General features: G+C 33.0%; 2 protein-coding genes across 2 annotated transcripts; both read right to left on the bottom strand.

Moving 5' to 3' along the window:
- Positions 1-444: 444 nt before the first annotated feature.
- On the bottom strand, positions 445-4,983 carry LOC129793396 (guanine nucleotide-binding protein G(f) subunit alpha). The gene is made up of 6 exons (XM_055833383.1): positions 4,817-4,983; positions 3,391-3,798; positions 3,208-3,311; positions 3,018-3,132; positions 783-1,187; positions 445-717 (listed from the first exon to the last, which is right to left on the bottom strand). Exons 2-6 carry the CDS (start codon positions 3,745-3,747, stop codon positions 550-552), a joined length of 1,149 nt encoding a protein of 382 aa, XP_055689358.1. The 5' UTR covers positions 3,748-3,798; positions 4,817-4,983; the 3' UTR covers positions 445-549.
- A 1,627-nt stretch (positions 4,984-6,610) lies between these two features.
- Positions 6,611-7,956, bottom strand: LOC129793424 (coatomer subunit zeta-1). Its single transcript, XM_055833429.1, has 5 exons — positions 7,876-7,956; positions 7,528-7,712; positions 7,274-7,468; positions 7,108-7,198; positions 6,611-6,809 (listed from the first exon to the last, which is right to left on the bottom strand). Exons 1-5 carry the CDS (start codon positions 7,891-7,893, stop codon positions 6,762-6,764), a joined length of 537 nt encoding a protein of 178 aa, XP_055689404.1. The 5' UTR covers positions 7,894-7,956; the 3' UTR covers positions 6,611-6,761.
- Between the last annotated feature and the right edge of the window lie 5,299 nt (positions 7,957-13,255).

Genomic DNA, 13,255 nt, shown 5'->3' with positions numbered 1-13,255 from the left:
GTTAACCCTTTAAGGTTTTTTGGGTCATACGCTGACCCAAACGTGAAACATTTTATTTTTTCAATTATTTATGAATGTAATTGTTTTTCCATGTTACAAATGCATCAAATTCACGCATAAGGGGTCAAAGAAGATATTCTGAGTGAGAAAAGTCCTCTAAATATATTCATAGAATAAAAATCGCGATAAAAGAGCGCATGTTTCAATGTTTTTATGTTTCACGTTGGACGTTAAGGGTTAAAAACGTCACTTAAGGGTTTAGAAAAAGCTCAAAATATCATATTTCACAAACAGATAAAGCGAAATGTATAGTCCAATTCTTTAGGATATTTCTTGCCCTACAACTCTTTCTAAGATCATTTTGTTCTATCTAGATAGGAAATATGATATTTTAAGCCTTTTCCAAACCCTTAAGTGACTTTATTAGCCCCGCTCTCCCCTATATTTTATTCAGAAGATTTTATTTATTATCACAGCTTATAAAAAAAATATTTTTGTTTGTTTTTAATATAAAATAAAATCATTAAAATTAGTAGGAAGCAGGAAATGTTATAGGAGTCCCATACGACATAAAATATCATTGAGAATCATACTGTGGACATCGTAGAAGACTTTGCGGATGTTATTGGTGTCAGTTGCGACGGTAAAGTGGAAGTAACATTCCTTTTTCACACACTCATTATTTCTGAATGGCCGTGGTGTCTCATTTGTGACTTCCTGGAACAAAAATGATTTTTTATTAGAAGAATTTTGAAAATTTTCGAAGGTTTAATTAATCTTACAATGAGCTTATGGCGAATGAAGCACCGTGTTTTGTTGCACTCATCGAAGGCAATGCCATCATTTGCGGAGAGACGATAGTTGTAGTAGTCTGGGAAGTAGTGTCCAATGCATTTACCCTCCATGATCTTCCTCTCCATGATGTCTTGTTTATTGAGGAAGCAAATAATACCCGCTGAAGCGAGAAAGCGATTATGCCAGACACCAGTGAAGAGTTTGAGAGCTTCACAGAGGCGATTCTGTTGCGTATCCTCGCGTAGAGTTTGATCGAAGTCCCCGCACGAGATGAGGAAGAGCACAGCATCAATTCCCTCAAACACGTGCATCCACTTGTTGCGCTGATCCCGCTGGCCACCCACATCAATCATACGGAATTCCTGGACGCCTCCTCCCATGTTCTTCGGTATCTGCGGTAGCAACAATATTGAATACTATTTAACTTGATGTTTTGTGGCTTTTCCCCATAAGCTTTATTGCGAAATCCCCGTTGCCGGGTTGTACAAAGTGCAATACTACATGTTAGACTACTCTCAGGATAGCTTATCACTGCAGGAGAGGGATAGTTTTATCAGCCACTCCTCTCAAGCCAAAATCAAATCTTTTATTATTGTTGTTGAATATTCTATCAAACTATTATATTTATTCGACAAGTGGTCTAAATAAAAATCAATGTAATGATCCCAGAAAAAAGATAAACTTCAATGAACTTCAGTTGTTATATTTTTACTCATTAATTGCATCATTTAGCAACAAAATAATTTATTGGAACTTTCAATAGGTTTGAAGGTACATATTTAAAAATTGTAATAAGTAAAATAGGACAACAACCACTTGGGAATGTTTACAAACAAAAATCTCCAATCTAAAATCGTCTTAATGGATTTTTAAGGGAAAGTCTGACTCATGTGTTCCAGACTTGCTTAGAGGTTGTTCAACAAAAAAAAATGTGCCAATCAGCTCAATCATCAACAACATTCTTGTGCGATTGTATTTTCCCCACTCTTCAAAGTGAAGATGGAACAACGACAGGTATCCGGCACACGTGTTTTTTCATACTTTTATCAATCCAAATAGATTCTTTTTTAATTAGGGAAAACTGGGGCAAAAAAACTCAGAGAAGAATTTAGAAGAAGCTCAAATAATTAAATATATCAATAAGATGAAGAAAAGTGATTTGAGAAAGAATAGATTTCTTATAGGTATGACGGGTATGACCTACATCACCTCTCTATCTCATTGGGAAATAGAATATGCATTTGAAGCTTCTCTTTTATACTGTTTTTTTATGCTTGTAGTCGCTTTATTTTATTTTTTATATTATTTTTTTATGTAAGTTTATCATAAAACCGAATGAAAAACCAATTGAAAGAAATTTTCAACAGAAGTCTATAACTTAATTCTTATGAGGATTAAAAAATTAAAGAAAGATGCAAAGCCATGCAAATTTCATTACGATCGGCCCAGCCGTTTAGGAGTTCATGTGCCACAGACAGACAGACAGACTTTTCAGCTTTATATATTAAGATAAATAAAATTAAATTCTTTTGTACGCAAGAAAAGCTCTCTGGTGCAGTTACATATTAAAACAGGATTAGCTCCACGTTTTAAACGTTTTAAGTGTTCAAATTAATCGTAAAATCTACTATTGAAAATGCTTTGTTCCTTTTCCCTAAAATTGTGTAAAACTGCTCATATAAATAAATAAAGCTCAAGAGTGCACCCACGATTCTACTTTTACGGCCATCGACTTCCTATTTGTGAAGGTAAATTTAAGAGCTTTAAGCTTTATGGGGATTATGCAATATCGTAGTATTCCTGTGTTCCTGACAAAGCATCCAAGAACAGCATGATCTGCGTATTTAGAGTAGCTATTGTTGCTCTGAGGGTTTTAAGATCTTTAAGGAGCCTTTTGAAGGTCCTTCAAGATTTAAGTTTTCTACAAAAAAAAATCGTTAACAACTGAATCACAGTCTTTATGTAAGAACATGCCTGATACCTCTAGAAGTAAAAAGCTTTAAGAGCTTATAAGATAGGTATACGCTTAATCTCAATTACTTAGAATTAATCTTAATATTAAAAGAGAAAGAGAAAGAAGAGATGATAAGGAGTTTCTTGGATAATATAAATTTTCCAAGAAGAGTACAACGAAAATTGATTAGGCCTTTAATCTTCATTCCCGTAGAGAGAGAGTGCGTATATTTGAAGGAGACTATGTTTAAGAGAAGGGACCAGCGTACCTTAACGTTGAACTTAATCTCATGGATGGCTGTTGTGATTTTCCTACTGTGAAGAATATCATCAGTGGATGGGATGTAGTCTGCCTTGGTGACAGTTTGCACTCGATCAATAAAGCTATACATGTGAGAAGAGGAGAGAATTAGTGATAAGAAGGGGTTTACCATGCCTGCATACTATTTAAAAACTTACTATTTTGCACTATCGTTCAGCTGGTACTCATTGGAACGACTAAAGCACTCTTGAACACCACGATCGTACCAGAGGTTTTCGATGTGCTCCACATAGGTGTCTTCCTGGAAAGAGTCGACACGCGAACGATTAGCCCAATAAATCAATCACCTCAACGCCCACCGCGAGGCTACACACACTTACGGGGTTGAAGCTATCCGGGAGGATTTTGCCCAGATTTAGAATATACTGCGCACTCTTTGCATTAGCTGGACAATCAAATGTTAAGCCTAGGCGCTCCACATTCACAACAATCTCATATACAGACTCATGGAGATTCTGCCGGATGATGGCAATGCGCCCTAGACGTTCCTGCGTTGTGAATTCATTAATATGAAGGATGCGCATCTGATTGAGGATTGTTGACTTCCCAGATTCTCCAGTACCCAACAGGAGAATCTTTATGGCTTTCTCAAAACTATTTGTGAATGCTTTTATATCGCGTTTGCTGTACGAACTCTTCGTCATCTCGGCAGGACGTGGAAATATGCAGCCCAACATCTATATTGCAGTTATCTGTGGTGAGAACTTCACCACATGAAATTCTTTTATCTGCAAAAAATAAACAATAAATTTTAGAGATTATATTTTCTTAAAACTCCCTCATCATTTTTTCAATGGAAATAAATAAGCCACATAAGCAGTTTATTATCAATTTTATTGTACATATTGTGGCAGATTATATCACAAGGATGTTCTTAAATGTTAATTGGAATAAATATTATGCTTCAAAAGATTATTAATTAATATTAGGTACTATTTTTTATTGCGAAAATAATGATTTTTTCATTACATTTTAAAATTTTGGCAATGGATGTTAATCTGAAATTTTCACTAATTCTTCTTGCAATTTTTAATTGAATAAGAAAATTAAGGATTTTTCATTTTTTTTCCTTAGATGTAACCAAAATTTTCTCAAAACACAGTACAAAGTTTTACTTGCCAGCTTTTTAGCAAAAAAAAATTATTTTAGTCTCTTCTTTTCAAAATTTTAATTTATGATCGTGCTTGTTAAAAGGTGTTTAAAACTTTGCTATTCGACGATGATTTCGGTATATTTACATTTGGGATAAAACATTTTAGTCATCCAATTTACTTCAATTTAAGACTTAATCATTCTATGTTTTTAATAAACAAAAAGAATGATCTTCAATTTAATTAAGTGTTATTTCACAAAACACTCCTGTTCATACATATATCCTATCAATGCCATAAAGTAGAATCATAATTTATGATAACTCATAAATCGATTTTCATAGAGATATATACCTACAGCATATTAATTAACAAAAATCCAATTAATAAAGGTCTCAAAATTTTTTAATAATAATTTTATTAATCAAATTTCTTGTCAGTCTTTCCACTAAAAAAAGTAATTTTTGCTCGTCATTTCACAATAATGTGGAATTTTTTTTCTTCACATTAAATGAAAACTTGATGTTTTTTTGTGATAAAAAGAGTGTCATTCAGCAGTTCCGATAACCAATAAAAAACATTTTCTCAATAAGTCTGATAACACACGGCACAAGATCACCCGATCACACTGCAATGGAATGCAAAGGTAGCTCACCTTTTTGATCCTTGGCCGTTGAGGTCCTTCCGTTCTCTCACACAACACTCCCGCACAAAAAATAAATCACTGTTGCTAAAAAAAAAACTTTACTGCAAAAAAGAATTCTTCTAAAGACAAATTTAATAGGTAAAAAGCTCCGTGTTTCGGCCGTTGAGGTAGTTTAACCCAGACTGTCCTTCCACCCAACACCGCGTTCACTGAAATATTGCGCGAACAATATTGGCTTGCTATCCAATAGAGTGGAGGTACTTCAGGCAATCAACTGGTACCCACAGTATGTCCCTGTCTCATTCCACACACGTCCAACAATTCTTCTTTAGTTATTGGTTGCGATTAGATAAGGACGCTCTCCATCTCGCTTTGTTGCAAAAAGTTAATTTTTTCATACAAATGATTAGCGCACGATTGAAAATTCCACGCGTAGCTCTTACCTTGAGACATTTTGACCAAATATGATATTTTTTCTTGTTTTTGAAAAAATATGTGTTTTTTCTTTCCCTAAAGGACCTTTGGTGATAAAAAATATAAATCATTCAGTTGCGAGTGTACGTATTTAAGAAAATAAATGATTCCACATGTTGTCGATCAAAAGGGCAAAAATCGAGGAAAGACAGAAAAAGCTGAAAAACTCGAAAATAAATTTTATGTTTGAATTTTAATAATTTAGAGATTCTGCTGTAAAAAAAAGAAAGCTGATTTTTTTAACGTAAATTAGATAAGACTGATTTAATGTTCTACAGGGAACTTTCGGTGTAGGATCACCTGAATTCCGACTCATGAATCTCTTTTAATAGTTATTAAGGTCATCCCATATTCAGAGCTCCGGTTTTCATATTAAAGAAATAATGTTTCAAAGTTTTGAAATATTTCACAAAAAAGTTTGGACTTTTTGGGAAATCCCATAAAATAAATAAGAAAAAACTGCGTGCTGTGGTATTGTCTTACTTATCCACACTTAGAATGCGTAGCTCTAATACTAATTTATTTTAAATGGAATATAGAAGATATAGCATGTAGTTATTGTATGCGAAATATTGCTTAATTTTTTTTACATCAGGAAATAAGGTTGACGGAACAAAATTAGATGACTAGAATTCTGTCTTTAGAAATTATTTGAATTATGTAAAATAATTTTTTATTGGCATAATTAGCAGTTTGAGAGCAAATTGGTTAAAATTCTGTAATAAATCGAATAAAAGTTAGTTGAATCTGACTCAATTACGACAAGACTAATAAAAGAACATATTAGAATTTTATTTAAAAAAAATGAAATTTTACTGAAAGAACTCAAGAATACAAGTTCTTTATAATTAAACAAGCTAAATATAAGTTTTTTTTTTAAATATCCATAGAGAAACGAAAGATTAATAAATAAATTTTATTGCAGCCTCAGTTAATGACAGTAGCACACTGTTCAGTTCCTGTAGTTCTTATCATCCCCCACGTCAAGCTTTACCAACTTTCAGGAACTTGCGTGGAATTGATTAGGAAGTCATCATAACTTGATCTTTGCGGGGCTATTTATAGGTCTCAAACATACAAATCTCCCTGTTCATTGACGGAAGGAAGTTACATGCTTTCTGTCTCATTCTCTTGCTGCACAGAGGGGTTTTCTTATCGCAAATTATATTCGTCATTCGGCCCACCCGCACACACGGAAAAAGAGTTGTCTATCTATTTGGAAACATTTCCGATGAAGTAAGTCAATTACTTAATTAAATGAAACTCCCCCAAAATAGTCACGTTTTGGGGATCAGCAGAGGAGCTATAAGCAACAACAACAAAGCAAACTAATATATTGATTATTTATTGCAAATTTCGCGGTGAAATATGTATTTTTTTTAAAGAAATAATAATTTATTTTTAAGTGGTTGATTTTAGAGACATTCTTTTTTTTTCTTTAGCGAGAAGAGAGTGTACTTAATTATTTTTTATTATTATTTCATTTAAGTAACGACCACTTCAGTTGTTCTCTTGCCGATTGGAAGACCTACAAGAAAAAGAAGGGGGATGTATAAAAAAAGGAAGAACAAAGTTTCATTGAAGCTCAAAAAATGCGTGATGTGAAAAAACTTGTGGATGGACATAAATTACAAAGTTTTTTTTTACTCAAATAAATCGACTTTTATCTTTTTTCAATAAAAATAGAAATTTTTATAATCTTTTTTTAATGGAATTTTGTGGCACTTTTGTTGATTAACATGTGAGAATGTCTTATAAAAAAATGTGAGGAGATTCTTTGCACATTTTTCTTTTTACCAAAAAAGCCCGTGTATTGCATTTGTTACCTGTGCAACGGTCTGTTCCCCAATTGGAATGTCATCATTACGAAGATCAACTCTCTTAACCACGGATGAAGGATCTGCATCCAGAATTATTCTGAAAAATTAAACAAGAAAAAGAATAATAATACCTACTGTTGAATACTGAAAAAAAGAAATCTTTGTTACTCACCCCCCGTCGCAAATTTCATCAACTGCCAACATGACAATGTCCAGATTCTCCAGCACCGTCCTCTTCTCCACATTCTTTTTCAGGATCATGCTAACAGAGTCAAACAAGCAATTAAGCACCGACATCAAAATCAGCTCATTCTCATGCGTACTGCCCATCACGTAGAAGAAGAGATCCACATTGCTCTTGTAAACACTGCCCCCAAGAAAATAGCTTTAATACCAGATTTCAATTCAGGAGATTCCTTTTTTTACCTGGTTAATCCATCGAGCATAATAATCTCTGCATTAGCACGATGAGTTTTGTTGAATAAATTCTTCTCATAGGCTTTTTGCTCTTTCACTGTGGGGAAGACATTCTTATCGTAGTATTTGGCAAGAATGCGATTTCCATCATTGTCCAGGATACAAATTCCTTTCACGGTAAACAAAGTTGGTTCCTTTTGGAAAAATAAAAACAAGTTTTTGAGGTTAGAATTTGCTGTTTTTCCCATTGTCGTTGTTTCATTTGAGATTTTCTCAAAGCCTGCATCTTTGGTTGACGGAAATTACTCTAAGGAATGCAATGGAGCATATATTTAAAAGATATTTGTGAGGACTCACCAGCAAACTTCCTTCCATCGTTGCAGAATCTACGTGTCCGGACAATTTACAGTGACTTATTGGTGGATGAGCACATCGACTATACCCTTCTTGCTTATTCATATAATGAGCAAAAAGAGTACATCCGAGGTTGTGTTTTCCAATACCTCACTGTATGTTTTTCTCTTCTTTGTGATTGCTGCGCTCAGGGTGAGTGGTATTAGAAAAAATTCAAAAGTTTTGGCGCGAAAATATTTTTCTCAATTATCCCGCATTTTCTTGCGAATTTTCCAGGGAAATTAGTTTTCCGGGATCAGGGGGCGACACTGAGCTGATTGGTGGCGGCAAAAACGAAAGTTTGAAGAATTCCGTAAATTGTAAAAATAAAAAGTTGTAAGCGGCGTCGGTGGCATAAACAAAATTCATTAACCAGCGAAACCTTGGAAAACTCCCAAAAATCTCTGAAATCACTTCTCTCGACCCTAAAAACTAATTCGCTTGAAACAAGAAAAGCCGGAAAATTGCGCCAGAGTGGAGATAATTAGACTTTCCCGCTGCCGCCTAAAGCTTTCGCTGCAGTAATGCGTTTTCACCGTTTTCACCATTTTCACGGTGGCAATTAGTGCAATTTTTATGTATACGCAAGATACGCCAATTGTGACTGGCTGGACAAATTAATCTATTTGATAATAGGGATCTAACTATTGCGATTAGAAGTACTTTAGTCATTAAGGTCCTATTGAACATGCAAGAGAACGCTCCAAAATACAATTCTGAAGGTACAATATAATTTTTTTTTCCTTTTTTTGTTTGAATTTTGATAACTTATAATTAATCAAACAGTCCACGTTTAAAGAGGAAAGTTAAGTGGAAGGCTTAATAGAATATTTTGATATTAAGAGAGGAGAAAGAAAAGTAAAAATTTCTTTAGTGCTTGGATGTATTTTTCTTTTTTAATATTTCATTCAATTTCCATGGGAGTTTCTGCATCAATTGAGCAATTTTTTCCTCCTCACAAGCACTTCCCACACGAGCGCCGATTTATCGTGAAGAATGGCGAAAAAAAGTATAAATTTATGTATTTCTCAAGGAGTATTATGGTTTCAGCGAGGCTGTGGAATAAAAGGAGAGAGAGCCGAGAAGTTGTACAAGAATATCCTCGCCTCTTTTATATGGAATCCTCTCGGATACCGGAATGACTTTCTTTTCTACCCCCTATCTTCCATCCTCCCTTCCTGCTCCCGGGGTAGCTAAACCTCCTTCCCTTAGTGGGCAGGCAAGGAATAGTTTCTATTACACTTATTTTATTTACTTCTTGAAAAATTATTAAAAACTTCCTCTCCAACCGCTGCGCATTGTTCCACCCCCAGGGCTCATCGCCCAAATTGAGAGGGTTAGGTGGTGGTTGGAGTATAGTAGTATGTGTATGTGTAGGGGTGGCGGAGAAATGGGAAAACTTTTTCTTGATTTAATTTATCTTATTTTCTCTCTCTCGAATAATGAAAAATGGAAACCAACGCCGGGGGAGTGAGTTTTTTTTATTCAACATCCATTTCTTCCAAGGTTTTTCTTTTTCTTCCTCCAAGATGGTATATTTTTTTTTCTTGTATATATTTTATCTTGAATGTTTCAACTCCTTCTGCAAAAGTTTTCGCACACACACAATAAATGTGGCAATTTTCGTCTCTCACTATTTTATTCGACAATCCTCAATTGCAATGGGATTTTCCGGGGGGAATTTTATTCGCGTGCTGAGACAAAGTTGGATTACTGCACTATGTTAATTTGTGGTTGATATCTGGTGCTTTACTCTTTTTTTCATTCACTGCTGCGAAAAGTATGTTCTTGTCTGCTCTTGAGTCTTCAAGTGCTAAAGGACTGATCCATTTTATTTTCAAGTACACTTTTATGAACATTAGCATTAAAGTGGGGCAAAGTAAAAAGGATCAGTTCGTATTTTCTTTTATTTTGAGATGTTATGATATACAAAAGAAAATCTACGTAAATACTTTATCTATACCAAATTTTGTTGCATATAAAAGAACTTGATAATGTGCAGAAAATTGTGTTTTTTTACTTTTAAATTTTACAACATCATGAATTTTTGCACAAATAAAAACACAGCAAAAATATTTAAAAATATTTTCTTTTAAATATATTACAATCGTATAAAAATTTAAAATAAAAGAATAATTTTTATACAAGCCACATGAAGTAAATCAGAATCTCAAAATTTTTTTGAGATAAAAAGATGTCCAAGAGAAAACGTTGAAAATTAGCATGATCTTTTCTTAGGTTAGGTATGTATAAGCCTACATACATACAAATGGTATAAAGGACGCACATGTAGCAAATAGGAAAAGTTTCCGATCTTCTTGCAACCGACTCAACTCACGTTTAATTTCGCCTCAAAAGTGCTGAATGGAATGAAAGTTGAATGAGAATGGGTGGGTTTATGCAATGTTATTGTTGAGAAAATGCATAATATCTCATGAGATAATGTAGGTATATATAGTTTTTGAGTTCCGCAGCAATTATTTCCCGTCATCCATTTGCAACGGGAAGTTCGTTTTGTGTTAGGAAATGCTTTTAGGGATTAGAATTTTCCTCTTTCCCAACAAAATCTTCCACAATACTGTTTTTTGGTGGTGACAATTCCTCATCTCAAAATTTCCATATAAAATGCAAAAAGCAGCGAGAAAAAAGCTATGAAACATTTTTACTTTCATCTCAGTCAAAAAACTTTTAAACATTCATTTTTTGTTGGGTGTTTGCTATTAGAAAATTTTCATGAAATTTATATTCAATAGATCGATTTTCATGCATAAGGAAATATAATTTCAACCTTTTTAATCAAATATCTTTTAATTTTTAATCTCAAGAGTCAAATTTTTAAAATATTATTTTATTTAAATTCAGTATAAGTTATTTCCAAGAAAAATCCTAGAAAATAAGTTTGATTTGCCCTAGAATAATAATTTAGCATTAATCTAAGTAAAATTTAAATATATAAAAAAGTAGAATTTAAGCGTCTTAGCGATTATTCTTAATTTTTTTCTTTATGTATACTTCAAATAGTCGACGTTACATTAAAGTTTCTAAAATAGTGTCCAAAAAAATCTGATTTTTGAATTAAAAATACAATATACCTACCTCTTTGCTGCATATGTGGAATAATAAAACGAAACCAGAATATATATTAGTTTCGAAAATAGAATATAAATTCATTTTCCCAAAGACATATAAAAAAAAATTAAAAAAAAAAGTTTTAAAGCAGAAAATTTTCTAAAAGATAATTCTCATGGCAAATGAAAAAAAATTCTTTGCGCCCTAATATCCTCAGCTTGTTTTTACTTTTTACAAAGACGGAAAAATAACATTTTTATACAGAATTATTTAAGTATTTCCCAGGGGGGCAATAACTATTGCGATCATGGTTCAGTTGCTTGCGCTCAATCTTGCGATCTTGCGATCACTCCATACATTTTTGCGATCACACTTGCGATCTTGCGATCACTCCATACATTTTTGCGCTCACAATTGCGATCTTGCGATCACTCCATACATTTTTGCGCTCACACTTGCGATCTTGCAATCACTCCATACATTTTTGCGCTCACACTTGCGATCTTGCGATCACTCCATACATTTTTGCGCTCACACTTGCGATCTTGCGTTCATCCATAAATTTTCGCATTCATTCTTTATTTTATATACAATATATACAATTGCAATTACATTTCCATACAAAATTTTTGGTAGATTTTTTTCTATATTCACTCACTGACCATGTGTGAACAAGATAGATTTATGGAGACAAATACATTTTTTAATCCCTTGACCAAAACTATGAGAGTGAGGGGTGCTTCCGTGCATGGTTCTCTCACTCGAATTTATAAGGCAAATACTTTTAATACAAATTATAAAGGAAATTGGCTCCCACCAGTCTAATTTTCTTGTAAAAAAAATGTTCATAAGGTGCTCAGGTGAAAGCAATATTAATAGTCATCAAGGATCATTGAAAATTAGGCATAAAAATAGTGTCATTTTGTGTACGGTATTTATGTGTGTGTGTGTGTGCTGCTTCTCTCTTCGGGCACCCGTGCACGCCTGTGTGAAAGTCTTATGCCTCCTGAGATTGCTCTCAGGTAGCAGCCGTAGCAGCACACGTTTTGCAGGCTTGATTTTTATTTCAAAGGTCTCGAGATCGAATACATAAACCTTATTATTTTTTTCCTAATATATTTTTTTCGAACTAATTCTTTATACTTTGTCTCTTATTTATCCGTTAGGATGATATGAAGTAAATTTATAAAGCAAGGTTTCTGAGTTAAGAGCTTGTATTGACTTAAAATTATCACCAAATTTTCTTCATAGGGTATAGAAAACGTGTACCAGGTATTTTTTCCTACGGAGCATCAGTTTAGTAAATAAAATTTATTAGGTTTTATTATAGAAAAATCATTTTAGGAGAAAAAAAAAATCCTCGAGAGAAACGCAAGAGAGAGAATTTACGTATTGATCACGCGGTATGCGCGCGCAGCCAATCAGAGCGTTCATCAGCTGCGTGTGCACTTCCAACGTACCAAAGCACTTTGCGCACTGCTCGCAAAAGTTGATAATAGACAATTTCGAGAATTTTATAACAAAATTTTGCTATTTTAATAAATAAAATATTGTTACCTATTTAATAGTAGGATTAATATTCTATTTTTTTTTGAAAAATTTAATAATTTAAATTAGGTTGAGAGTAATATTATGTACATAATATTATTAAAAGCAAAATTCGTTAAATAATAAAATGTGTTTAATTTTAATAAAGGATTTTATTATATATATTATATTCCGCACATTACATTGATATAAAATCCTTAGAATATTGAATTTCATTTTATACAATAGCTCAGGTCGATTAAATGCAATAGTAATTACATAATGTAAAGACCTGCATTTTACTACTCACTCACACAAGATGTTGGAACAGATCTCTTTCTCTCTACCTCATAATGTCATACTCGGCTATACTCTTCAGACTCATGTAATAAACAAGAAGAGAAGATACTACGAGAGTGACACAACTTTAGTAAGTGAGAAAAACGTGAGTACCTATGCACCTCATTTATTGTACATTGTACTTACAACTGATTGTAAAATAATTTTTACAACAATTTTTAAGATATTGAATTGGATTAATAGGCAAAAATAAAGCATTTCGAGTTTATGCATTTTTTTGTTGCAAAAATTTTCAAAATTTTCTTTTTGATAGAAAAAAATTTAATTTTCAAAAACTCTCTTGTTTTTTTTTATTAAATATTTTTTAACTATTAGCAGTGCTTATAATTTTTTTGCCGTATTTATCAAGCCCTAATATAATGTAATTAAGTTCTATATATACCTATAC

Source organism: Lutzomyia longipalpis, chromosome 3 (assembly GCF_024334085.1).
Source record: "Lutzomyia longipalpis isolate SR_M1_2022 chromosome 3, ASM2433408v1".
Taxonomy (NCBI): Eukaryota; Metazoa; Arthropoda; class Insecta; order Diptera; family Psychodidae; genus Lutzomyia; species Lutzomyia longipalpis.
The sequence above is the reverse complement of the archived record's forward strand: the minus strand, read 5'-3'. Positions and strand labels throughout refer to the sequence as shown.

Bases quoted from the DNA above. Each gene is read 5' to 3' on its own strand.
- LOC129793424 (XM_055833429.1), bottom strand. The intron at 7,199-7,273 runs GTGAGTAACAAA...TTAATTTTTCAG, and splicing joins GATGAAATTTGCGACGGGGG to AATAATTCTGGATGCAGATC. The intron at 6,810-7,107 runs GTAACAAATGCA...TTTTTCTTGTAG, and splicing joins GGGAACAGACCGTTGCACAG to GTCTTCCAATCGGCAAGAGA.
- LOC129793396 (XM_055833383.1), bottom strand. From the start codon at position 3,747: ATGTTGGGCTGCATATTTCCACGTCCTGCCGAGATGACGAAGAGTTCG. The intron at 3,312-3,390 runs GTAAGTGTGTGT...GACTCTTTCCAG, and splicing joins TCCCGGATAGCTTCAACCCC to GAAGACACCTATGTGGAGCA. The intron at 718-782 runs GTAAGATTAATT...TTTTTGTTCCAG, and splicing joins TCATTCGCCATAAGCTCATT to GAAGTCACAAATGAGACACC.